This window comes from Theropithecus gelada, chromosome 5, assembly GCF_003255815.1.
Source record: "Theropithecus gelada isolate Dixy chromosome 5, Tgel_1.0, whole genome shotgun sequence".
Classification (NCBI taxonomy): domain Eukaryota; kingdom Metazoa; phylum Chordata; class Mammalia; order Primates; family Cercopithecidae; genus Theropithecus; species Theropithecus gelada.
In genome coordinates, this window is record NC_037672.1 from 111514454 (window position 1) to 111541544 (window position 27091).

The window sequence follows — 27091 nt, forward strand, 5'->3', positions numbered from 1 at the left end:
GAAAGCTCATCATTGAAATAAATGATTTCCGGCTAAGGAATCATGGAAAGCTGTATAAGCAAAGTGGTATTTTAGGTGAGTCCTAATGAGTGGTTGGGATTTGGGCAAAGAGAGATAGGGTGTAAATTCCAAGGAGTGAAAACAGAATGAGCCAAAGAAGAGAGGAAATCGAGATGTTCTTGAGAAACTGTGAATCATCCATTTCTCTGGTGTAGAGTTTGAAGGTAGAAGGAGAAAGATAAGGCTAAAAATATTGTTTAATAACTGGACTGAGGTGTTCATAATTTTCATAGGAGGCAGAATGGGGTGATGAAAAATAATAAAGTCACACAAGTTAAGGTTCAAATAGCTCTGCTGCTTAAGAAACTGTGTGACCATGATCAATTTATGTAATTTCTCTAAAATGTTCATATGCCATCCATAAAATGTGGACATTTGTAAAATATTTGAGAAATATTTTTCAAATAAAAAATTTTTACCTTCAGTGTGAATGTGAAGATCAAATAACAGGATGTCTGAAAAACAAATGGCACAAGAAGGCCTTCAGTATAAAATTATTTATTTTCCTATTCTTTGGAGTCAGTGGGGGAACAGGGAGCATGTTTGCTGAGAATGGTGATGTCATGAGAGTCAGTTTTAGTAAATCAAATGTGTTGGGTAAATTAGAGGAGACAGGGGCTGGGCAAGGTGGCTCATTCCTGTAGTTCCAGCACTTTGGGAGGGCAAGGTGGGTGGATCACTTAAGCCCAGGAGTTAGAGACCAGCTCGGGCAACATGGTGAAACCCTGTCTCTACAAAAAATGCAAAAATTAACCAGGCATGATGGTGCACACCTGTAGTCCTCCAGGTAGTTGGGAGGCTGAAGCAGGAGGATGACTTGAGCCTGGGAGGTTGAGGCTGCAGTGAGCCATGATTATGACACTGCACTCCAGCCTAGGTGACACAGCAGGACCCTATCTCAAAAAACACTAAAAATAAATAAATAAATAAATAAATAAATAAATAAATAAATAAGATAGAAGAGAGATTAAAAGATGAGAAGCAGAAAGTCTTTCATTATTATTATTATTATTTTTACAGTAAGGCATGGAAAAATTGCCTCAATGAGGTAACACTACTGGGAATATATCTAGAATTATAAAAGAACACTGAAACAAACTCTAATTACATCAAGGTAAAGTACTTACAGGAAAAGAAGAAATCAAAATTAATTTTAGAATATTGCCATAGGAAAAAACTGAATGAAACCAAACTTTGAAATAAAAAGACTTTTATACTGAGCTCATATTCAAAACAGGGGCTCTAGGTCTTTTGGTCCTCTTATCTTTGATTTCTAAGACAGGTCATTTGGATGACACAAGATATTGTCAGCCTTCTGCAACTGGATAATCTCCACCTTTAAGTACAGCTATTTAGGAAACTCAACAGAATTACCGAATAGGGATTCACTTCAATGGCTTTTTAAAAAGACTCTTGAAAATTATGGACTTTGAGCTTAAGAGTGTGCCAATAGTTTATTTGACCACAATTCTAGTATCCGAAAACCCATATGGTCAAATAGGAATTGGCAGCTCTTTGTCAAATGGTTTGACTATTGAGCCATTCTTTTTAAAATGGATGTGTGAGGTGTCAAAGCCACCCTCTCCATTTGTTATATTCATTTTACAGAGTCAAAGTAAGGCTTGAAGGAAACTCTTGTTTTTCCTGAACTTCTAACAGTAAACATGTAAATTTTTCTAAATGTTTAAGTATCAACTAAATATTTATGAAAGTAATGACTGAACTCATATAACTAATATAATTGATATTTATTGAGTATTGTCTGGGTGTAACATGCTGCTTAAAACTAGGCCTTGAATAAAAGAAGTGGATGGAAGAGGAAGCATGCGTGACTGTGATGTTTACAATAAGCTGATGGGAAATGAGTGTGTGTGTACACACATGCCTATGAAATGAAATAATCAAACTCTATTCCCCTAAGCTTACTTGACTCTTTCTCCTATCAGAGTGGCTGAAAGAATTCAGTTACTTTTTCAGGGTTTCCTACACTAGGACAATTCTAACTTGAAAATTTAATATCTAAAAGCAATATTTTGTAAACTGGAAGACACGTTCCCCCGCCTTGACAGGCCACTGCCATCCACAGAGGAGGCCTATCTGGACCCTATCTTCCTAGACCAAACTAGGCCACCAGAGCTCCCAACTGAGTGGCTGACTATACAGTGTGGCTATAGCTGGCAAGGCCCAGCTGAGTCAATCTCCAGAAAGAGGCTATAATTAAAACCAGAAACTTACCACTTTCTAAGAGATTATCTGGAAAAAAAAAATCCCACCATGCTTTTCATCCCTGTTTATTTAAGTCTTTACCAAAACTCCAAACTTTCCAATATATTTGCTTTCATTCAGATTCTAATATCTATATGTATATGTCCCTCCTGTACTCTCACTCAATCCTTTCCCCATCCCAACTCCCTAACACTTTCCAATATCCCCACTGTTACTTAGCAAAATCCTCCTTAAAACTTCTGTTTTCTAAGAGATGGGGTCTTGCTCTGTTACCCAGGCTAGAGTGCAGTGGCCCAATCATAGCTCTTTGCAGCCTCAAATTCCTGTGCCCAAGGGATCCTCCCACCTCAGCCTCCCTAGTAGCTGGGACTACAGGTGCATGCCACCACACATAGCTAATTACTTTTAATTTTTAGAGACACGGTCTCACTATGTTGTGCAGTCTGGTCTCAAAGCAAAATCCTCTTTAACTTCATCTCTTCCCTGGACAGCCCCAGTACCTTTTTGCTGTAATTAATTGCTGGCTGTCCCTGCCATATTTTCAAGTTGGGGCTGGGTTTTTACTCACATCCCAATATTCACAGAACCTGGAGCAGGTATGCGTGCCATCTTAGTTTCTCACTGGCACTCATTCATAGATGATCCCAGCACTGGCTCGCTGTCCTCTTTGCTACTATTTCTCTTTTTGTTCTCAGTGATTTCTCAATGGATATCCATGGGAGTGATTATTCAACACTCTGTACTTCAAATACTTTGCCTTCCTTACTTCCAAAGATGTTTTCCCCCATCCAACCTTAGCACTCATTACCCTGTAATTTTCAAAACCTGTACTACATAACTAAATTTTGATCCCATGCATATACTTTCTCAATCACTATTATCTATGTTTTCAACTTTGTAAGTTTACTGTAGTGTTCTCATTTCAACGACATACAGACAGTTAATGTATTGACCCCAGCACTTTTTAAGAGAACATAAGCCCCTATAGTATTCCCCCTTTCTTTGCAAAGAGTCCACGATCCACCATGCTATTTATTTGGCAAATCTCAAAAACTAGTTAATTCCACCTCTTCAACTGTACTTCTGCACACAAGCACCAAGAAGGGTGGGAGAAAAACAAACAAAAAATGCCTGATGTCTGTTAAAATTTATGACCACAAATCTCAAGTGGGCTCTCATTACAGCCCAGTATTTTTACTGCATTTCTTTACCCAATTCACTTTCTCACTCTCCTAGCAGATATTTTGTATCTCTCTCCGTCACTCGTTAAACCTTCAGATCTTCATTCTCAGCTAATTACCTCATTTATTATTTTACTTAGAAAGTAGGATAATTCAGAAGAGAACTACTTCAGAGTCCCAAAACCAAATCTTCCATGCTATTTGCATCTGTACATCTATACTGTCTCTTCTTTCCTAGGAAAATTAATGAACTGGTAAAAAATAGCCAAGGCAATTTTGAAGAACAGGCAGGAGGATTTACATTCAAGATATTAAAATTTATTAGAAAGCTATAGTAGTTAAGAGAACATACCATTGACACAACAAATAGCTAAACAGTGAAAACAATGAGAATTGGAATGGAAAAGTGCAGAAACAGACCAAACATGTGCATTCATCTGACTTATGAAAAAGTGATGCTGCAGTGTAATGGAGACGGTATGGTCTTTTTAATAAACAGTGTAGGTCAGATGGGTATAAACATGGAAAAACTAATCTTGAACTCTCATTTACACCATACTAAAAACTAATTTCAGATGAATCGTAATCTAAATATAAAAACAAAACAATAAACTCTTAGGGATAAAAGACCATGGTCATGATCTTGGGGTAGAGAGAATATCTTCAATAGGACATAAAAAGAAAAAGATTATAACATGGATTACAAGAAAATTTAAACCTCCTGTTAATTAAAAAAAAGAAAAAGAAAAACAACTAAAGAAACCAAACACACCACAACCACTAAAAAAATACACTAAAAAGCCAAAACACTGTTGAGGAGAATGAAGAAGCAAGCCACAGCATGGGCAAAGAGACTTGCAATACAAATCTCTAACAAAGGAATAGAATATATAAATAACTACCACAAATTAATAAGGCAGAAACAATCATCTAAAGAGAAAATAGGCAAAATATTTGAATAAATACTTCTTTAAAGGGGATATAAAATTGATTCATAAAAATGTGAAAAGATGCTCAACTTTATTAATTGTCAGGAAAATGCAAATTTAAACCATAATGATGTAGCAGTGAATAATGACCAGAGTGGCTAAAATGAAAAAAGATAATAATAAATGTTGACAAAAATATGAAGCAAGTAGAACTTTCTATACAATTACTGGTGAGAGTATAAACTGGTAGAATCACTTTGGGAAACTTGAGCAGTATCTACCAAAACTGAATATACACATCCCTTTAACCCAGGATTTCCACTTCTTGATAGATAGCTAAAAGAAATGCATACCTATGTTCACAAAGAAACATACACAAGTATTTTTATGGTAGCACTGTTTATAATAACCCAACTATGGAAACAACCCAAATGTCTATTAACAGTAGAATGGGTAAATAAATTGTAATATGCTTATGCAAAGGAATACTATTCAATGATAGTGAATAAATTATATATACAGGAAACAACATTGAAAAATTTTACAAACATAATGCTAAAAGAAACCAGACATAGAAGAGTATCCTCTCTGTAACTCAATTTGTATAAAGTTCAAAACCAGGCAAAATTAATTTAAGGTGTGAGAAATTGGGAAAGTGATTATCCATGGTGAGGGGTACCAGTTGGGTAGGGTGTTGTTTTAAGCACAGCGAATTTATCTAATATCCTATTAGAAATAAACATTATTTGAGTCACCTTTGCATTTGTTAACAGTGATCATCATGGTATTTCAAGTGGGATAAATGAGTAACAAAATAGTAAAAACACAAAATTACTGTCAAAGATATGAATTCAATTCAGATTGTCAACCTTTCCTTCTCTAAAGTCTGCATAAAACAAGTCTAGGTTTTGCAAAACTTATAATTCTCTTTATGAAGCCTTCACTATATTCTCTTTTAAGAAAAGAAAGATATTTTTAATCCATATCTTTATTTGCAAAACTGTAAAAACAAAAGTGAGTAAATTACTTTGAAATAAATCAAACACAGGCAGTCATTTTCCCAATCAACCTTTTATCTCATCAGGACAACTGTGAACACCTAGAATGCTGTTTCTCAAAGCCCAGTGCATAGAATCCCTACATTACTACCCCTCTTGGAATCTGTTGCCACATCAATATAAAATGGGCATAACAATAGCAACTATCTAAAGTTGTTAGAAGGATTAAATGAGACAATGCACATAAAATTCATTAACACAGTGACTGCTCAGCAGATGGTAACATTTAATACTAACAGTCTTAATTTATTTTTGATAATGTCATCATCATAATAACCTGACATGCTCACTAAATCACTATTGATTTCTAGACTCAACCCTGGACCTAACCAAAGCTGAAGGGCCCAGAAATCTGCATTTTAACTAGCATTTGGACTGATTCTTTTTGCACACTACAGCTTGAGAACTACTATCCAGAGATTAGGGCTTACTTCTTGTTTCTTCTTCATAGCTCCAATGCAGGGGTCTGTACACATGAATGCTTATTGACAGGCTGGCTGATATTCAATATTGCCAGACTAGTATGATGTAAATTATTAAGGGAATCTGCAATTTGTTATAGATTTGTGTAGTATAATAAAATAGATTTTTAATTTTTGACTCCAGAAAAATATAAAGAGAGGGCTGTTTTGTTAACAGTATCAAAAGTAACTTCAGCTTCAATTATGTAAACTCTTTGTCATGTGAAGATATTTGAATCATGTCACACTTCTCATAACCCATTTTATTTCCCTTAAAATAGTTTAGTTCGTTTCAGTTTTTTTATTGCTTCCTTTTTTTTTAGAAGATCCACAAGGCATAGGCATGTGTTCACAGAGAGAACAAATGACCATATTTTCTGGGACCTGCATTATTAACTCATTTATGCCTAGTGTTCCATTATTGGAATTCTAAGCATGTGGGAGTTATTTATATACTACTGCTCAAGATCATTACCAGAGTCTGATTGCAAAAATTCAAAAAATTGCAACCTCAGGCATAAATGGGTTAATGAGTCCAGAACTGGGCTTCCATAACCGCTTTATTTCTTACATCTGTGTTCATTTAAAGGAAGGTTCCAGTAATTTGTCTAAAAGGAGAAATTGCAAGTGAAAAGGTATACAAATGTTTAATTCAAATAGAAATTTAAATCAAATCACAGTAGCTATTTGTACTTTTTGCCTATAAAAGTTATACAACCTGTTGCACTGAATGAAAATTTTTAATGAGAAAAGAAATCTCATCAGATGTTTGATTGCATTGAAATTACAGAGAAGTTAATCTTTCACCAAAGAGAAAAAATTAGGAAATATTTTCAGCTTAGTTCCTGTTTCATTTTATTAAGTAAACATAATGGTTAAAAGAAAAAACCTACATATTGTTTCAATGCAAGATAATGTTTAAGAACAAATTTTCTTGTTTGGTGAAAAGTCTTGAACATACGCTTTATTGTGAAAAATAAATTCATATAGTTCAGTTACATATTTTCAACCACTGTTGGCTATCTGTGTAAATCTAAATTCTATAAGTTACTTGAACAGGTCCAGTGAAGCTTTGTGAGACATTTATTTCATGAGCCAAATATAAGCATGTTTGGGGTTAAACATGAAGAACTTGACCTCTAGGCCACCAGATGGACTTATTATTTTCCAGCCAATAATCTATTCCTTTATAAATATCAAATACCCTTGATTTTCTGATGCCACAATTAACCTTTAAAATGACTCTGAAGTACAGTGAGACTTTTCTCATTCTCAGGAGACGGAAGGATAATAATTTTTTTCTTTTCTGGCAATGATGCTAAGTTCTGACAGTTTGCTAAGCAGTGGAAATCATGCTGTAAGCAAAAGTCTCTGCAAGACAGAGATTCTTACAAAATAGTCTTTATTTTTCCAATGGATACTGGCTACTTTTATAGGATCCAATTCCAAGAACAACTTCACAGAAGCAAGGGTTCCCTGTCCTGCAACTGAAATCACAAGACATAGATTGAAATGGCTAAGGCTTTTCTTCTACCTCTGTCCAGCTTAACCCCTGCCCTTCCTAGTTTATCTTTGTTCCACAGGCTGAATTTGTACATCCAAATCAATTACAGTAGCCTATGCTCTGATAGGATACAGTAAAAATATGAAAATGCGTGAACATTTTAAGTAGAAGATTTAGCTATTTAGCAAAACAGCAACAATATGAAAAGCACTTTACTTAAACATACAAATAGTCTGATTTCTGTTGGTTACTCAGAAAATTCCAGACCTGTGAAGAGCAGCAGAAAACTGCAGATGAAGTTTGACTCCTCTTGAGCACTTACCATTGTATTTCCTTGCCTTTTGAGAACTGCTTTGGTAATTAAATATGGCCTTCATTAGAGGGTCTCATAAGAGAAAATGGCCCATCAAAGACCAAAGCAGAGTCGTACATAAACTGGTCATATTTTACATTATATCTGTTTCGTTGGCTCATTTTCTCTGATAATTCAATTCTAGATTTAAAAATGCACCAAGAGTAAAATAAAATTTTGATTTTTCTTATCAGTGATGGTGAGTGTGAATTCTAGTATGACATCTGAAACAAAATCTGAGCATGCTCAAAAGTAGAATAGATTTGGAATAGGAGACCATTTCTGGAAATCTCTGGTTGGTGGGTATTTATACATTCTCATCTCATTTAAAAACTTACAATTGACTCTGTAAAAAGGAAAACTAGACTACACTCGTGACTAGAAAATTAAGATCATTAACATTGTATCCATTTTAACACGGTACCCCAATAACATATATCATTCATGCATTCTTCATTCATTCAGTTGTTCCCCATATTTTCTGTTACTCCCTTAAGTTTGGAGCTGGATCTTAATTAAATGCTTAAGATTTCTCCAAAGAATAAATATAAGAAGTAGGAACACTTACTTTCCAGTAATAAACTGACTCCTGGATGGTGTGCAAATAGGCTGGACATAGTAGTTCTCCAGTTTAACTCCTTCGGCAGCGAGCTTGTCAAGAGTGGGCGTTTTAATCTCAGATCCGTGGTAACCCACATCTCTAAATCCCTGATCATCCGCTAGGATGAAAATGAGATGGGGCTGGGAGGTGGAAGTTGTGCTGGGCTCTAGTCTGTCTCCAGCTTGAGCTAGTAAGGCCCCTTCTTCCTCCTCTTCTAAACCCTGGCCCCAGGACAGGTAACCATAAGTGAGGAGGCAGAGGATCCAGAATCCTGCCAGCGCCCCCATTGCTAGCATCTTTCCAGGACAGACCCAGGCCTGTGGAGAAGGCGGAGGCGGATGCCCCGCACAGCCCCTGGGAGCCATTCACTCGGGTCCCAGGTGAGACTCCACGCGGAGAACCACGCGCCCCGCGCCGCTGCGGGCGCACACATGCACCCAACAGACGGTGGAGACTCTCCACCTGGCAAGAAATCCTCCTCTCCTCTCAGCTGTCACCATGTCCGACAACTCTAATCTTCCATAAGTGATGGCTTAATGGATGGGACTCCGGAAGAACAAGGAGGGCTCGCTCTTCTCCAGCATATTTCACTTTCTCCTCCTCCTCCCCACTGCCTAGAGCAGCTTCCACATAAGAAAAAAAAAAAAAAAAAGTTAATATCTCCCCCTAAAAGTTCTCTGGAGAAAAAAAACAAGCAAGGAATTGAGAATCACACTGGACAGGAACTTTTCGTGGCCAGAGCGCCCTCGACGTTGGGGAGCAAAGCTGACTGTCCTGGCAGTGCTGGTACGGAGGGCAGTGGGAACGGCTGTGTGTCCTGCGGTCCCCACACCTGGAAAGAACTGCGAAGTGGACGCGTCGCGTCGGGCTCTCATCGGACAGATAAACTGCCGTAGTGGACGGCCTCCTGATCACCTTCTCCACTTTCCCAGGGCTCTCTGTTTTCCCCAGTCCTTTCCTAGGCGTTTGCCAATCTCCCCAACACTCACCAGGCGGCGAAGTGAGGAAAAAGCCGTTTCCTGATCTCCCTCCACCTCTGCAGAAACTCCCGGCAGCAATTCCTTTTCCCGGCTGCTGGGGAGCCTGAAGGCCAAACCCGGGTCCCTAGCGCCGTGGCCGGCCAGCGCGGAGCCCGTTTGGCCTTTGCGGAGCTGGCGCACCCGGCGCAGGCGCTACAAGCTGCGTGCGTTTTCTCAGCTAACTTATTTAGCTTTGGCACTCCGAGTTCTTTTGCCTCCTCCCTCTTTTCTCTCCAGTGAATCACAGAACGGTACTTTCTTCCTTAGCTCCCCCGGGAAGAGGGGGAGGGGGAAAGGACGGTTTAGAGGCTCGATCTTTCCTTTTTCTTTTCCGGGAGATGGATGGCCAAGGCAGAGGAGGCTTTGCCAGAAGGAGAGCTGCGTGCTGCTCGAGCCTGACGGGATTCCGGGGTATCCGGCTGAGCTACCGCGTCCCAAGAGTGTTGCCTCCTGCCCATCACCCCGCGGGAGGGAAAGGACGGCGGCGGCGCGAATGGGGAATGGTGAAGGCGCTTCTTTTCGTGGGTCTGTTGGTGAAGAGCCCTGTCTCCCATCCCTAAAGTTGCGCTTGCAAACTTTTTCTGGTTTCTGGAGGGAGTCAGAGAGAAGGAGCAGGAGTAAAAACAAAATGCGTAGGACACTCTTTCCTCTCTCCAACTTCCTTTTCAGGTTTTCCTTTATTAGTTTCCCCACCCCCATCATTTTCTTACTCCTTTTGTCCCTACCTCCTTTTTTTTTTTTTTTTTTTTCCACTAATGATGACAAATTTTAAGTTTTATTTCGTCTCCCAATAGTTGGCTTTTACAGCCTGATTCTTCGTTACCTTTTCCCTATGTGAAGATACTGGAATTGCCCGCTCCCTCTTACCTCTACCCTAACTTACCCACAGGGTGTCTCCAGCCAAGAGCATGGAGAGGAAGAGTTATGCGTTTCTCCTTCAAGAACCGCGAAGCCAGTCTGCTTTCCTGCATTAAAGAAGCCAGTGTTTCCCATCCAGTAATTCAGGGAGCTTCATCATTTCTTTCTTTCTTTTTTACTGTGTGGAGTAAAACCATTGTAAAAACTTGTCGTGGTTGTGAAAATACTCTTGATTTTACTAGAGTCATAGTTTTAAAGCCCTGCTCAAAGGCAGAGGGATGTATAGTACAGTCTCTCTTTATAGAAGAGGCAATGGATGCCAAGAGCCACTGAGACATTTTTTCTAGCACCAAATTTATTCAAGTTACTTACTGAACACCTACTGTGGGCTGGCACATTACCATGTCAGATTCTCTCAATTGACTGAAACATAAATCTAGGTTTCATTTAGTCATTTATTTTTAATTCTCTCCTGTTCCTGCTGAGTTCCCAGGCAAAACTTTGTGAAATAGGAACTTTGAAAGGCGCGATGGTGCTCCCTGAAGTTAACTTTGCTAGCTGCTGTAGGCCTTCTAGTCTCTGCTCTTCCCTGTAGCCTTTCTGGCTAATCTGGGGAGAGACAGTGAGTCTTAGAAGACATGTTCAGAAAGGTGAGTTTAGCAGTTCTGTAAATTAAGTCACTAAATATGTAATGAGAGTACTGAGTGTCAGGGGATTGAAAGGCACTGAGAGGTAGGGCTCTAGGCCTAATGGGGCTAGCCAGGTGCTTGAATGGGAAAGATGCAAACACTCTGATCAATCTAGCCTTTTATTTGGGGAGATAGTGACTTCTTGTGACATAGCACAAGAAGTATCCATGTTCTGTGTGAGAAGGAGGCACATTTTCAGTTGAGGTTCCAAGCCATAATAATAATAATAAATCAAAATGTTTAGAATACTTACCATGTACTAACCATAGTACTCTATATACTGATACATACACACATAAACAGTTGTATCTATTAGGGATTAGTTTCAGAACCCTGAGGGATACCAAAATTCATGGATGTTCAAGTCGCTTATGTAAAATGGTACAGTATGTGTATATAACCTACATACTAATATATCTTCTATGCTTTAAAACATCTCTAGATTACTTATGATACCTAATACAATGTAAATGCTATGCAAATAGTTGTTAGAGTGTATTATTTTTATTGTTGTATTGTTATTTTTTATTGTTTTCTTCTTTTCTCAAATGTTTCCAGTCTATAGTTGGTTGAGTCCCATAATGTAGAACCTGGGAATACGGAGGGCTGACTGGGTATGTTTGTTTATATAGTGCTGTATACAGTTTATTTCTTTTCCTTCTATATCAACCTTATGAGGCATTCTTCCATTCAACAAGTATTTGGGGAGCTGGGCCAATGCTAGAGGATGGGAAGGTAATGATGAAATAAATCAGTCTCTGCTCTGTTGAAATATACACCAGAGTGGAGAAGAAATACATTCATCAATGAATCACTCTACAACTCCAATAGTTAGTTACTATATTACTTACTATACAAATGTTCTGAAAAAAAGGAACATTTTCAAAGAAATTTTAAAACACAAAAAACAATATAGACTGGGTACAACTACTGGGTGGGGTGGTTCAGGGGAGTCATCTTTAAACTGAGGACGTGTTATTTTGTTTGTCATTGTCTTTCTACAGAAAACTTAGACTTAGAAATCTGACTTCAAAGCCGATGGTTTACAAAAGATATTCTTCCTACAAATGGGCTTTAAAGTATTTGCTAGCCACATAGCACAGAGATAAAACAGCTGCCAGAGTTAGAATTCTAATCCCCACATGAGGCATGCAGACACTCTATGCTCAGGATAGAAGGACAGAATTCAGGTCCTAAAAGGCCATTTCTGGATTAAATAGCACTAACACTAGGAAAGACTAAGAACTACTTACAATTACTAATAACAGCGAAGAAACAAGAATGGCCATGCCACAGTAGGCCAAATGAGACGTGACTCAAAGAGGAAAATCAAAGGCAGCTGAGTGCCCTCCCCACAGTAGGTAAGACTTATTTCACATCCCTAAGGAAGACATGGAGAATGGCATCAGAGGCTATTGAATGCCCTAAGCTTTATAGTGCACATACTGGTATTATAAGTACATATGCTTTGCATTTCTCATTATAGTATTGGGTTTCATGTGCTCTAAGCAACAGTTTTAGCATTCTCATGAAGTCTCCAGTTAAAGACCCTCTGTAACTTACTAGTTCTTTCCTGATTTTAGAATCAGCATTTTAGTATTCAGGCATCAGCTGCCCTTATAGACGTCCATCTTAGGTTTATTTCAGCTTGAATATGCCTATATTACACACAAACTCTGGTTGTGGAGTGGTTATATAAAAATTTAAGCTGTTATTTGAGTCACAAAAAAAAAAAGAAAAGAAAAGAAAAATAGAACTGCCTAGAAACGAAATCTATATGGACTGAGTCTTCAAGTGAGGGTTAATCAGGAGGTGAGATGAAGCTATGCCTTAAAGTATGATAAAAATTTGGAAGTAGGAGAGAAAGTTAAAGGAAGGACATTTCAAGTTAAAGAAAAGAGAAAGTCAGTTTTGCTGAACACGTTTGGATTGGAAGATTATGGGAAAAAAATGTTAGGAAGTTCAGGTGACACCAGATTTGAGAGACTTTGGAAAAGTATGAAGAGCTGGAACTTGATTCTGAGGGCATTAGGAGGAATGAAATCCTTTGAGTAGAACATAACATGATAAACTATTTTAGTGAGGTGATTTCTGGGATAGATTTATAGGGATAGAAGTTACAAATGAGCTGCTTCAGTTCATCAAAGTTTGAAGAGTTGTAACTTTACTCTGAGGGTACTGAACCTATTGACTTCTTAGTGGGTTTTTGTTTTGTTTTGTTTTGTTTTTATCTTGATTAGAGTAAGACATGATGAAAAATATAGGAAAAGAATTCCCAGGGCATTTTCAGGGAGAGACTTGAGGGAGTAAAGACTAGAATCACACAACTGCCACTGTGTGTAAAAATTGTGCAGCAAAATATTCCTTAGGTTAAAAAACTATGCTTTGGTTTTGTTACCTGATGGGAGAAGAGCATTTATTAAATCAACTAAGAGGGGGGCAAAATGGACAAAAGAATAAGGGACCCAAGATAGGACCTTGTTTGACTGGATAATAGAAAAGAATGAGTAGGTTAAATTGGGAGAATGGCCGCCAACAAAAAGGGATGGTATGATTAAGGTACCACAGGGTGCCTGGGGTTCCTCAAGGGGCAGACGAAGGGTACTGGATGCCCAGAGGTTGGAGAGTGGAGTGAAGGATTGGGTATAGGGAGCCTGTCAGTCAACATAAAAGCTAAGAAAATCACAAGCAAGCAGTAAAATAGGTAGCTAAACACTATTTCTTTGAAACATCCATGTTAAATATCACCATTAAAATGACATTTCCCACAGGCTCCCAGTATGCATGGACTGAATAGCTAATGAATTTCATACACCTAAAAAAATATTTGAAGGGATGCCTAGTAGGACAGCACGCCTGCCACACCATTTCTGTTTCTTCTGTAGGTACTTATTTTCAACTAAACATATACTCAAATTTCAAAAAGAATCAGCTAAGTGTAGGTTTAAAAATAGTGCAAACCGCCAATCCAGAGATTTACGGACTATTAAAAAGATTTAAAACCCAATTGCTGCTTGGTTGCATTTATAAGTACATTAACTACTCAAGATGAAGGAATGTCACTGTGTTTAAATTAATACACAAATAGTCTAAAACAGATGTTTACCCTAATATGATTGTTTTGACATGGATGACATATAATAAACTCCTTATTAAGTATTATTAACTCTTTACTAGGCTATGGAACTTAGGCTGCTTTGAGCCATTAAGTTATCACAAGCAACATTCACTTTCTGACCAAGACCAAGTAGGATGGTTAACTTTCTGGTTTAGTAAATGTTAAGTTGAGTTTGCTTCTGATATGGTTAGACAGTGTGCCCACCCAAATCTCATCTTGAATTGTAGCTCCCATAATTCCCATGTGTCATGGGAGGGACCTGGTGGGAGATAATTGAATCATGGAAGAGGGTCTTTCCCGTGCTGTTCTCATGACAGTGAATAAGTCTCACAAGATCTAATGGTTTTATAAAGGGGAGTTCCCCTGCACATTCTCTCTCTCTTGCAGTCATGTAAGACATGACTTTACTCCTCCTTGGTCTTCCACCATGACTGTGAGGCCTCCCGAGCCATGTGGAACTTTGAATCAATTAAACCTCTTTCATTTATAAATTACCCAGTCTCAGGTAAGTCTTTATTAGCAACATGAGACCAGACTAATATAGTAAATTGACACCAGAAAAGTTGGATGTTGCTGTAAAGATACCTGAAAATGTGGAAGCAACTATGGAACTAGGTAACAGGAAGAGGTTGGAACAGTTTGGAGGACTCAGAAGAAGACATGAAAATGTGGAAAAGTTTGGAACTTCCTAGAGACTTGTTGTATGGTTTTGACCAAAATGCTGATAGTGATATAGACAATGAAGTCCAGATTGAGGTGGTCTCAGATGGAGATGAGGAACTTGTTGGGAACAGAGTAAAGGTCACTCTTGCTATGCAAAGAGACTGGCGGCATTTGGCCCCTACCCTAGAGATCTGCAGATCTTTGAACTTGAGAAAAGTGATTTAGGGTATCTGGGGGAAGAAATTTCTAAGCCACAAAGCATTCAAGAGGAAGCAGAGCATTAAAGTTTGGAAAATCTGCAGTCTATGCAATAGAAAAGTAAAACCCATTTTCTGGGGAGAAATTCAAGCCTGCTGCAGAAATTTGCACAAGTAACAAGGAGTAGAATGTTAATCACCAAGACAATGGGGGAAATGTCTCCAGGGCATGTCAGAGACCTCTGCGGCAGCCCCTCCCATCACAGGCCTGGAGGCCTAGGAGTAAAATATGGTTTCCTGGGCTGGGCCCAAGGACCCCGTTTCTGTATGCAGCCTCAGGACGTGGTGCCCTGCGTCCTAGCTGCATCAGCTCCAGCTGTGGCTAAAAGGGGCCAACATACAGCTCAGGCTGTTGCTACAGACAGTGCAAGCCCCAAGCCTTGATGGCTTACACATGGTGTTGGGCCTGTGGGCGCACAGAAGTCAAGAATTGAGCTTTAGGAACCTCCATCTAGATTTCAGAGGATGTATGGAAACGCCTCAATGTCCAGGCAGAAGTTTGCTGCAGGCATAGAGCCCTCATGGAGAACCTTTGCTAGGGCAGTGTGGAAGGGAAATGTAGGGTTTGAGCCCCCACACAGAGTCCCCACTGGGGCACTGCCTACAGCAGCTGTAAGAAGAGGACCACCGTCCTCCAGACCCCAGAATGGTAAATCCACCAAGAGCTTGCACCATGTGCCTGGAAAAGCTGCAGACACTTGATACCAACCTGTGAAAGCAGCCAGGAGTGGGGCTGTACCCTGCAAAGCCACAGGGGTGGAGTCACCCAAGGGCATGGGAGCCCATCTCTTACATAAATGTGCTCTGGATGTGAGACATGGAGTCAAATGAGATCATTTTGGAACTTTAAGATGGAATAACTGCCCTGTTGGAATTTGGACTTGCATGGGGCCTAGAGCCTCTTTGTTTTGGCCAATTTCTTCCATTTGGAACTGTTATATTTACCCAATGCCTGTACCCCCATTGAATGTTGGAAGTAACTAACTTGCTTTCGATTTTACAGGCTCATAGGCAGACGGGACTTGCCTTGTCTCAGTTGAGAGTTTGAACTGTGAACTTTTGAGTTAATGCTGAAATGAGTTAAGACTTTTGGGGGCTGTTGGGAGGAATGATTGGTTTTAAAATGTGAGGACATGAGATTTGGGAGGGGCCAGGGTTGGAATGATATGATTTGGCTGTGTCCACACCCAAATCTTATGTTAAATTGTAGGCCCCATAATTCCCATGTTTCACGGGAGGGTCCTGGTGGGAGGTAATTGAATCATGGGGGCAAGTCTTTCCTGTGCCACTATCTCATGACAGTAAATAATTAGTCTCCTGATCTCTGATGGTTTTACAAAGGGCAGTTCCTCTGGATACACTCTCTTGCCTGCTGTCATGTAAGACATAACTTTGCTCCTCATTCACCTTCTGCCATGATTGTGAGGCCTCCCCAGCCATGTGAAACTGAGTCCATTAAACCCATTTCCTTTATGAATTACCCAGCCTAAGGTATGTCTTTATTAGCAGCATGAGAACAGACTAATACAGCTTCCTTCTTTTGGAAAGTCTCTGTTGAATAGTAACAGGAATAATTTGTCAAGAAAAGATGAATGCTGTGGGAGAATTAAAGTTCCAACCATGTATAAATGTAGTTACTCAAAAATAGCAAGGTATTTGACATCAGAAACTCAGAAAATTTAAACTGTCAAAAAGATCTTTCTTTCATTCAACAAATGTCTTTACCCAAAAGCAGACTTTTAAACAAAATTTTTATGATAAGAAAATCCTAAAATTTCTACATTTTAAAAATCCACTCCTATTACTTAAATTGTAAATAAAATTCTATATTCTTTACATAGAAATTTTCTGTTTAGACTATCAATTCTGGAAGTTACCTGGCCATTAGAATCCATTAAGGATTTTTTTTTTTTTTTTTTTGAGACAGAGTTATGCTCTTGTTGCCCAGACTGGAGTGCAATGGTGCGATCTCAGCTCACTGAAACCTCCAACTCCTGGGTTCATGTGATTCTCCTGCCTCAGGCTCCCCAGCAGCTGGGATTACAGGTGCCCACCACCATGCTCAGCTAACTTTTTATTTTTAGTAGAGACAGGGTTTCACCATGTTGGCCAGGCTGGTCTCAAACTCCTGACCTCAGGTGATCTGCCCACCTCAGCTTCCCAAAGTGTTAGGATTACAGGAGTGAGCCACCATGCCTGGCCTAAGGATCTTTTTTTAAAAAAGAAAATTCCCAGACCTAAGACCGAAATCAAAATATCCACAGTCTGCAACTATTTATGTTGCAGATAGTGCTGCAGATGATCCTGTGTGTGTTGAGTTTTGAAAACCACTGATTTACAATCTAAATCATGAAAAAGTTTTAATGGGACTGCTTACTCGGTAAAGTTGGAGTCATTTACCAAATGCAATATGGGAAACAGCTGAAAAACAAATGGGAAAGTCTAGAGTTGGAACATCTGAGGGCTGAGCACCTAATTTCTGTCAGATGGCAGGAAGAAGCAAGGTTGAGATATGGCCAAGTCACCAGGATCAAGAAAAGAAGGGAGAGGCATTAAAGCCTAAGTGGGTGGATGCCAGAGGCAACAGTCCGTGCAGGCATTGCTGGATTCAGAGTACATTCAAACAAAAGACCAGGTAACAAGCTAAATTATAAATCCAGCTCCTCCAAAGTGAAGTCTTTAGGCAAGATTCCTGGCATTCTCCTTGTGGCATGGGCCAGAGATGGGAGATACTGACCTCTTGAGATCGAAGTGGGCTGCTGTCTAGTTTCAGTGGGTCTAGACAGATGTGAAATCCAGGGTCAGGCTAATCAACAAGAGTAAGTGCCTGATGTGGCATCCAGGAAGCAGTAAAAAATAATGTGAATTAATAAGATACCCAGTGATAAAATCAATAGAATTTGGTGATTGGAGAATAAAAATGAGGGAGGAATAGATGACTATACTTAGTTTCTGGTTTGAGTAACTATAAATAGTGGTGCCATTTATAATGGTAGAAATCCTGAAGGAATTTAGCAGATTTGGTGAATAGGTGGAAAAAAATTACTTTGATTTTGAGGTCTATGAAGCATCCCAATAGAGGGGTGCAGTAGGGAAGTGCATATATGGGCCTTCACCTCAGGAAAGAGGGCAGGATGAGAAATTCCACTGGCCTCTAGATAGTTTAGACAAAATTTCCAGGGAAAGGTGGAGAATAAGTAGTGAGAACGGGGTCTGGGAGATAACTCTTTAAGGATAGGGAAGATGACATGTTGTCCATAAGGAGACAAGAAGTCATGAGAGAAACGTAACTGTAAAGATAGCAGCATTTATTGAGCTTTACTTAGTAATGGTATGGTTTCAAACTATGCTAAGTGGTTTTATGCGAACTATCCCCACACTCTTTGTAACCACCCTATGAAGGTAGGGACATATGAGGAAACCAAGGTTGAGTTACACCAGGTGACTGTACAAAAAGTAGGAGGCAGAATAGGAACGTCATAAGAGAGCAGGATATCATATAGCCAAGGGCCAGTAAGCCGGCACACCAGGGAGTGGGAGAGGTTGACAGAGTCAAGAGTAATCAAGAAGACCAGTGTCATAAGGCACATATTCTAGCAAGTTTTACTTTACAAAGATATGGTCTCTGTGAATAGCTAACTAATGCCTTTTTCTTGTGTGGGAGTTCACTGGTATTGACAAAGATAGAGTTCTAAAGTGTTAAAGTATTGATAAATGAAATTAGCTTGAAAAGAAGACAAGGTTTTACCCTGAAATCTGTATAAAAGAACTGATAACCACAAAAAAATATAAACATTAAAATAAACAAGATGAGACATGTGGTTGCATGGCGTGGCTCTTCCTTTTATGTCTTTGAGATATATGGCAATTCACTTAACTTTTCTGAGCTTCAGTGACCTCAAATTTAATATGTACTTCATAAGAGTATATGTTTATACGGGGAGATGAGAGAATTTGAATAAACTTGTTTGAATAAACTTTTTTCAAAACTAAGAACTAAATATTATAAAGATAGTTAAGAGCATAGACTCTAAAGCCATCCTCTGCACTTGCTAGCTAAATGATTTAGCCTCTCTTTGCCTCATTTGTCTCATCTCTAAAATAGGGATAATAATAGTATCTACTTCATAGTGTGTCACACTCATTAGCTATTGCCAAATAATGCTGCTTAGCAAATCATCCCAAAACTCAAAGCAACAATAATTTATTCTTACAAATCTAAGCATTGGGCCAGCTTGGCCCCAAGTGTTTCCCATGTCCTCCTGAGATTAGTGATGTAGACACATGTTCTTTCATGGCAATGGCTGAAGTATAAGAGAGCAAGCCCCATCAAGGAAGCACATATCAGACTCAGAGTATCTGCTTATATCCCATTGGCCAATGCAAAACACATGACCAAGCCCAGTGTCAAGAGATGGGAAATACATACGTCCCAGAAGATGTTATAACTAAGCTATGGACATACAAAACAGGGAAGAATTGGGACTGATAATTACATCTACCATGGTTGTTTTGAGAATTATATGAGTTAATATGTGAAAAGCACATAAGAACAGTGCTAGGTCTATTGTAAGCACGATTAATGTTTGTTTTAATTTGCTATTCCTATTATAATTCTTCATAAATTAATTTATAGCTTAACGTCATGTACATCAAAACCTCAATCTGATGACAATAATTTGGAACCTAACACATGGTAATCTCAAAGCAGTAACAAGAAGGTCCCAACCTTATTATACAGTAGAACATAATATTATTCAAGAATAAAAAATACTGGTTAATGAAAGAAAGGAGAGACAAAAAAATAAATCTCATGCTGTAAGAAAATAATACGTGAACATAAACTTTTCAAAATGAAATAAAGGGTAAGCATTCTGAGGAATAAACACAACATTTGAATAAATGTGTTGATATGTGTTGCATAATTGTGTAGATTTCAGGGTAAAACCCTGTTTTCTTTTCAAGCTCATTTGTACTTATCAATACTTTGACACTTTGGATCTGTATCTTTGTTAATGCCAGTGAATTCATGGATAAGAAAAAACCATTAGTTAGCTAGTCCCAGACACCTTATCCTACAAATATTGATCCACATCTTATAGCACATGCCAAAAGAAAAACATATCTAGCTGAAATTGGAAATCTAAATGAAAAAATATTAAATTAAAGAAACCCAACAGAAAACTTAATTGAAAGATATGTGGGTAAACTGTTCTATTTTCAGTTTCTAAATGATACAGAAATTTCAATAGCACATGATTGATTATAAAATACATTAAACGGACTATTAAATCAGAAGTCTTAACTGAGGTGCCAAGATTCAGTGCTGTGATTTTCCAAAGAAGTGTGCCAGAACAAGGTGCCAATTTTCAAAGATTATTAAAAACCAGTTGGACAACTCTTAAAATTCCTACCCATATCAAGGTAATAAAAGGGTCATATCACAGAAGATTTATGAGACATTTTTTAAAAGTTGATGTGCCCTGAGTACACCTACACCTGCCTACATAGTCCAAGATGGAAGGTGCTGACCTGACCCATGAAATTCAAGTGGCATCTGGCTTCTGCCTAGGAAAGCCTCAGGACAGGAAGGGAGGAGGTTATAGAAGCTGGCTAGCTCTCCGCGAGTTTGTTGGGGTGAAGGATACTTGAGTATTTCCTGGAAACCTGGTATGGGCCACATATGAAAAAAGCTGGCCTGGGGTTGCCCTCGGTCCTGTGCAGGAGGGCTTCTTGTAGTCATGAACAACCCTCTATAAAGAGAATCAAGGGTAGTTCTCCACTCTAAGGGGTTGACTCCACAGAATATGCTTGGAGATACCTTGTCCCATTTCAAGGGAACTGTAGATAGGAGATGCTCAGAGGTTGGTGGGGAGCCTATATTCAAAAGATCACCTTTGTACACCTACCAGCCCCAGACTGCACCATATTGGTCACTTAAGAACTTTTGTCTCTGTCTGCACATTGATCCTGGAGGAGGAGAAGTTCAAGTTAACAAGCTAGGAAATACTAGGAAAGCCTCAGGACTGGCTGCTGATGAACCAGAGGAAGAGAGGCAGTTACAGAACCTGGCTGGCTCCTCATGAGGCTATCAAGCTAGGGAATAAGGAGGAGCAATACTAGGCAGAGAAAGGGAGACATACTCTAGTTGTCCACATTGAAGTAGTGCTGACCTAGGAAAAGAACAAAAGATTTACTTTAGCCAAACTCTACAGTTTTTACAAAATGTCTTTTTCGACATCCGAATTCTAAGTTGAGATCAGGTTTTGTGATGTTCAGCACTCATGAGATCATTTGTTGGGTAAGAGTGACTCCAGAAGTCTCAGAGGTCAGAGAAGTCAGGCCCACAGAATTTAGTGTGACATTGAGAAATAAAAGCACAGTTGCTTGAGTAACTGGTTGTGCTTGTTCAATGTAACAATTAGATATAAAATTTTTAGTTGTATGAAAATTAATTTAAAAACTAAACCTAAAAAAGAAAATAAACTAGAAAAATATTTCCAGGAAATTAACAGAGTTTAATATGTATTTCCTTAAAAATTCATTTAAATTTATAAGAAAAATAACCACCAATAATAAATATGTAAAGAGCTTGAGCAAACAATTAATGCAAATAGAAATGAATAAAAAAGTAAAAATATGTATCTTATTATAATTAAAGAAATATAAAATAAGCAAATTTATGGCATATACTTATATCTACTAAGTTAATAGAAATAATGGTGTGTGATATGTAATACTGGTAATATTGCAGTGAAACTGATAATTTACTGAGAACATTGGTTTGATACAGTCCTTTTAAAAATAACATAGCAATAATCACAAATAATACAAACATCTCTACACATTAGCTTAGTAATAACATCCTTTGACATTTACCTCAAGAAAGTGATTCAGCAGAATTCAAAGGTATATTCATGAATGTGGTCGTGATTGTACCATCTATGACAGAAACTACAGAAATAACCTTAATATTTGGTAAACATTAAGAGGGGGGAAAAAAGAAGTAACCTTAATATCAAATAATAGGAAATGAATGAATTTGATGTGATGGTATGACCATTAGAAGTGATCACTTTGAATAAATAAACCTAAAATATGCTTATAATGTAATACATGCGGAAACTGAAAAAGATATTTTGTATACCAGAACTATAACATATATTAAATATATGCTAACTATATAAGACATATGTATTTATTTCTACATAAGATATATATAGTTTCAAATTGGTAATTTTGGATAATTGACAGAGACAGTGTTCAACAGAATAGTGGATGGTATAAAAGTAAGGAAACGATAATAAAATTCACTGGGTGGGTAAAGTGTTTCACAGGACACAGAGAAAAGGGAAACCTGAGAATTCTAAATCTGATGTGGTTTCATGGCCCAGCTCTCTATTTTATGTCTTTGAGATACACGGCGATTCACTTTACTTTTCTGAACTTCAGTGACCTCAAGTAAATATAAAGAGTTACTGAATTCCAGCCCTAAAATTATATTCTTTGATTTGATTTCCTTTTATATTCCTTTCTCTCTCCTTAATAAAGCAAAGTGCAGGATTTCTAGGGCAGAAGCCAGTTGGACTCCAGTTACATGATGAAGTCAGAGAAATTTCAAACAGAAGCCAACTGAGAAATTGATCTTTTCAAAGACTGACACACCATAGTCTCATGGTAAAAGGACATATATGTATTCACTTACATTTACATACCTTGTTTTGTTAACAGAAACCTTCACATTTTGTAAAGCTATTACTTATTTCCTTAATTGAAAAATAAAAGGGTTGTTGAAGACCAGGTTCAAATTCTAGTTCGAATTAGATAGTATGTTTAGAAGAAAGGGAAGGTGTATTTCCTTCAGAATGATCTGGAGGCCTGGTTCAAGATTCAAATTCCTGGACTTGCTGGAGTTCCACATCATGAGTTGGTGGTACAGGTGGTTGGGTCAACAGCCCAAGCTCACTTCTTTCTCTTTCCGTCCCTGCTCTGCATCTCCTGAGGCCTTCGGATCCAAAGGAATACATAACCTAACCACATGTCCAAACTTTCCTACCACTCCACCATCCCTGCCCCAGACAGTCCTTTCTTGTTCTCTTCTTGATCCAGGGAGCAGACAATAGCTGTGTGGTCTCTCTCAGGGGGACAGACCTGGAAAAGGGAACTGTGTATAAAATATTGGAGTCTCAGATATTGAAAATGTGATCTAGAAGAGGGCATGTTTACTCTGTGCTCTTTGTTCTTTGTGGAGAAACAGGACTGGAGGAGGGACAGAAAGAAGCCCCTGTAAAGGGTGGGACATGGGGCGAGTGTCTCTCTTGCCCAAGTCTAAAGTCCTGTTCCTGGATCCTTAATTGATTAACCTCTTTAATTGCTTAACCTCCTACTTAGCTCTACTTTAACCACCCTTAGGCTCAGTTTCACTTTGGGCCTCCTAATCTCTCAAAATGAAAACTCTTTGCTCATGCCTTTCCTCTACTTTCATTCCTGTCAGAACAGTGGATGATCATTTCCTTTATTAACTTATGCAGGCAGGCCTTTCTGCTACGCGTTCACCCAATGCAGCCACACCCTCCCCAAACTCTCTCAATCAATTTCTGAAATTTCTGTCTTCACTTTGTTCTTTTCTTCCTCCTACCTTGCCCCTCATTCTACTGTTTCCATTTAAGGTCCACCATGAGTCAGTCATTGGAGATAAATACAGCAGGACAGAAGACAGACATGGCCCATGCCTTCATGGAGATTACAGTTTACTGGGGGTAAATTGTACACCAATACTGGATATTGGGTGATTAGATACAATTCTGATGAGTGCTGTGAAGGTGACGTATATAGTTCTATGAGAGTCTAAAACAGGATCCTAATGTAATGTGGGAGCAATTGCACCTCAAGTTTAGGTAAACAACTCTATTTCGTTTACTTTGGTTTCCATGCTGCTGCGTGTTCCTTGATTTAATGCTAGTTAATCACAGCTGGGTCTTCCCTGCTACTTAATGATTTTGAAGGTTCGCTCTCATAGCTTTTGAAAGAACTAAAGAAAGGCTAAGGCCAGGGGCAGGGGCTCACCCCTGTAATCGCAGCACTTTGGAAGGCCAAGGTGGGCGCATCACCTGAGGTCAGGGGTTCGAGACCAGCCTGACCAACATGGAGAAACCCTGCCTCTACTAAAAATACAAAATTAGCTGGGTGTGGTGGTGCATGCCTGTAATCCCAGCTACTCAGGAGGCTGAGCCAGGAGAATCGCTTGAACCCGGGAGACAGAGGTTGCAGTGAGCCGAGATCACACCATTGCACTCCAGCCTGAGCACCAAGAGCTAAACTTCATCTAAAAAAAAAAAAAAAAAAAAAAAAAGAAGAAAGGCTAAAATGTAATCAACGTAAGATAGGCTGTGATGTAATTCATGCTTATATGCATGTGCTAACCTCATACCAAAAGGATATAGCTAAATTTAATAAAGAAAACACATAGATTAGTTTTTCTCTTCATTTTGGAGCCTTGCTACTCTGAGCTTCTATGTATGCTTAGTGAAATATCTCCTAAGAATCATCACATCTACTCGTCTTGATTTATTTCATACAAATTGACCTTTTGTTAGTATTCATAGTACAAGGAAAATAAAAAGCGGTTACCTTCAATAGTGTATTAGTCTGTTCTCACGCTGCTATAAAGAAATACCCAAGACTGGGTAATTTATAAAGGAAAGAGGTTTAATTGACTCACAGTTCCACATGGATGGGGAGGCCTCAGGAAACTTACAATCATGGTGGAACACAAAGGAGAAGCAAGGACCTTCTTCACTTGGCGGCAAGAGAGAGAAGAGTGAAGAGTGAAGGGGAAAGAGCCCTTGATTAAACCATCAGATCTCATGAGAACTCACTCCCTATCACCAGAACAGCATGGGGAAACCGCTCCCATGATCCAGTCACCTCCCACCAGGCTCTCTCCCTAGACACATGGGGATTATGGGGATTACAATTCAAGATGAGATTTGTGTGGGGACACAGCCAAACCGTATCAAATAGAAAGTGCAATCTGTCTGGCTACTGAAAAGATATATCCATTACCAAATAATAAATTGGCATTCTGTTTTGCTTTTGTTTTTTAGAGACAGGGTCTCACTCTGTCACTTAGGCTGGAAAGCAATGGCACAATCATAGCTCACTGAAACCTGGAAATCCTGGGCTCAAGTGATCCTCCCACCTTGGCCTCCTGAAGAACTGAGATTATAGGCATGAGCCACCACACCTGGCCCCATTCTGATTTTTAAAATCACTTTCTTATAGTTTTAGTTAGTGTAAATTGCTTACACATACATTTTTTTACCCACTCGTGCTTATATGAAATAATACAATAGAGCTAGAGCTTCTGACCCTAAAATACTAAGAACGTATCATGAATCCATGTTAATATTACTGACCTGGAAAGTTAGCATGAGCTATTAAGTTTTAGGTTTACTCTGAAATTGCTTCTTCTAAAACTGTATCAACTATGGATACTAAGAAAGAAGAGAATAAGGAGTGGGGAGGAGGAAGAAGAGGGAAAAAAGGAAGAGGGAGGAGGAGGGAGAAGAGGAGGAGGATAACTAAAGAGAGTTTCTAAGTAATGAAAAGAAGTTGTGCCTAACTTTGCTTCACATATAATTTAAAACATCAAGATACTGTGCCATCATAAGTATAAGGAAATTCAACTAAGTGCAGATTTTTCCATTATAACCACTTTAATGCTTTTTTGAAATATCAAATATTTAATTTTCCCTTCAAGATTTGTAACATCTTGTCTTTTTTTTTTTTTGGCTTTGTCTCCCATGCAAACTGGTTATAAATTCTTCCCATCTCTGTGTGCAGCCCCTTTGCAAAACTCCTCCCGTCAGGAGATGGCATTTATTTTTCCATTTCTTGAATCTGAGCTTGACCATTTGACTCATTTTGGCTGATGGGACATGAGTAAACTTGCAAGTAGAGGCTTAAAACGTGCTTGTACTTTGAGATTTGGCTTCTCTGTTTTTGTGTTTCAGAATCTGGAGACAACTGTGGGTAGAAACCAGGACTAGCCTGTGGGAGGATGAGAGACAACATGAGGCATAGATGAGCTGTCCCTTGTCTCAGAGATGAGGCTCATTAGGCCTAGCCAGCCTGCTAATGGCTATGAATGAAGCCACCGCAGATCACCATCCCAGCTGAGTCACTAGGAGACCAGAGAGATTCAGCAAGTTGGCCCAGGGTAGAAGAATTGCCCTGCTTACTCACAGAATCACCATTTAAACTGGTAGTTGTTTTATGCTACCCAGCTGGGGTGCGGTTGTTACTCAGTACCCGTCCTCCTGCTGAGTGGGAAGTTTGGCTCTGGCTGTGCCCAGGTTACAACACCGACATCATACCTGACAGCAAAGGGTCAGCATCGGTGGAGGTTCGTCCTAAAGGAGGAGCCTCCTGAGGTGAGAATGGGAAGACCAGTGAGAACTGATTCCAGGGAACAGAGTGAGGAGAAAATAGAGTGGAATAGTTTCTTTGAAAGTAGATGCAAAACTCCTTTGAAAGAAGATGCAAAAAGAAGAACTTGTAAGACAAATGAAAAATCGCATCCAGAGAAAAGGCTTCTGGGAATGGAAGTAATAACATACTGAACTGGAAAGAAAGTTTTTTCTGATCTTTGTAAAATAATAAAATGGTCCTTTTAGAAAGAGATTCCTTTAATATGATATATACAGAGTTTCAGCCCACATCTGCCACATGGTGGCTATTTAGTAAATATTTGTGGAAAAGAAGTTAATTCAGTGGACATGTTTCTACTGGGATACTCCAAGATTAGTAATAGTATATTGTGCAATAGTCTCCATTTAAAAATATTGTATATCATATTTATTTGAGTTGGAAACACTATGCAGTCTTCGTAATATCTTGCTTTGAGAGAGTTCAAATTACCATATCACCTTTTTTTCCCCCAGAGAACACTAATTGGGCATAGGGAATGAGATGCAGTTGTAAAAGCATCATTCACAGTACCTGGCAAGATGTGATGTGCTCATTGTACCTCTAACAAGTATTGAATGGCTTGTTGGTGCCAGGGACTGTTTTCTTTGTGTTATGTATATATTAACACATTTAATCCTTGCAT

The 27091-nt window shown here is 38.8% G+C and overlaps 2 protein-coding genes across 3 annotated transcripts in view; one reads left to right on the forward strand and one right to left on the reverse strand.

Moving 5' to 3' along the window:
* Positions 1-8995, reverse strand: part of ARSJ (arylsulfatase family member J) — a 77128-nt gene extending 68133 nt beyond the window's left edge. For both annotated transcript variants that reach the window (XM_025386679.1, XM_025386680.1), the window contains exon 1: positions 8340-8995. In XM_025386679.1, the coding sequence (XP_025242464.1) occupies positions 8340-8737 (398 nt within the window). In that variant the 5' untranslated portion in view covers positions 8738-8995. The remainder of the gene's footprint in view (positions 1-8339) is intronic.
* Positions 8909-26600, forward strand: LOC112624359. The gene is made up of 5 exons (XM_025384840.1): positions 8909-9264; positions 9415-9555; positions 9639-9916; positions 10281-10436; positions 26287-26600. Exons 1-5 carry the CDS (start codon positions 8909-8911, stop codon positions 26598-26600), a joined length of 1245 nt encoding a protein of 414 aa, XP_025240625.1.
* Positions 26601-27091: the final 491 nt, after the last annotated feature.

Excerpts from the sequence above, each read along its gene's own strand:
- LOC112624359 (XM_025384840.1), top strand. The coding sequence starts at position 8,909 with ATGGATGGGACTCCGGAAGAACAAGGAGGGCTCGCTCTTCTCCAGCAT. Across the intron at positions 9,265-9,414 it reads CATCGGACAGATAAACTGCC|AAACTCCCGGCAGCAATTCC; the intron begins GTAGTGGACGGC and ends CCACCTCTGCAG. Across the intron at positions 10,437-26,286 it reads TTTCTTTTTTACTGTGTGGA|TACCCGTCCTCCTGCTGAGT; the intron begins GTAAAACCATTG and ends GTTGTTACTCAG.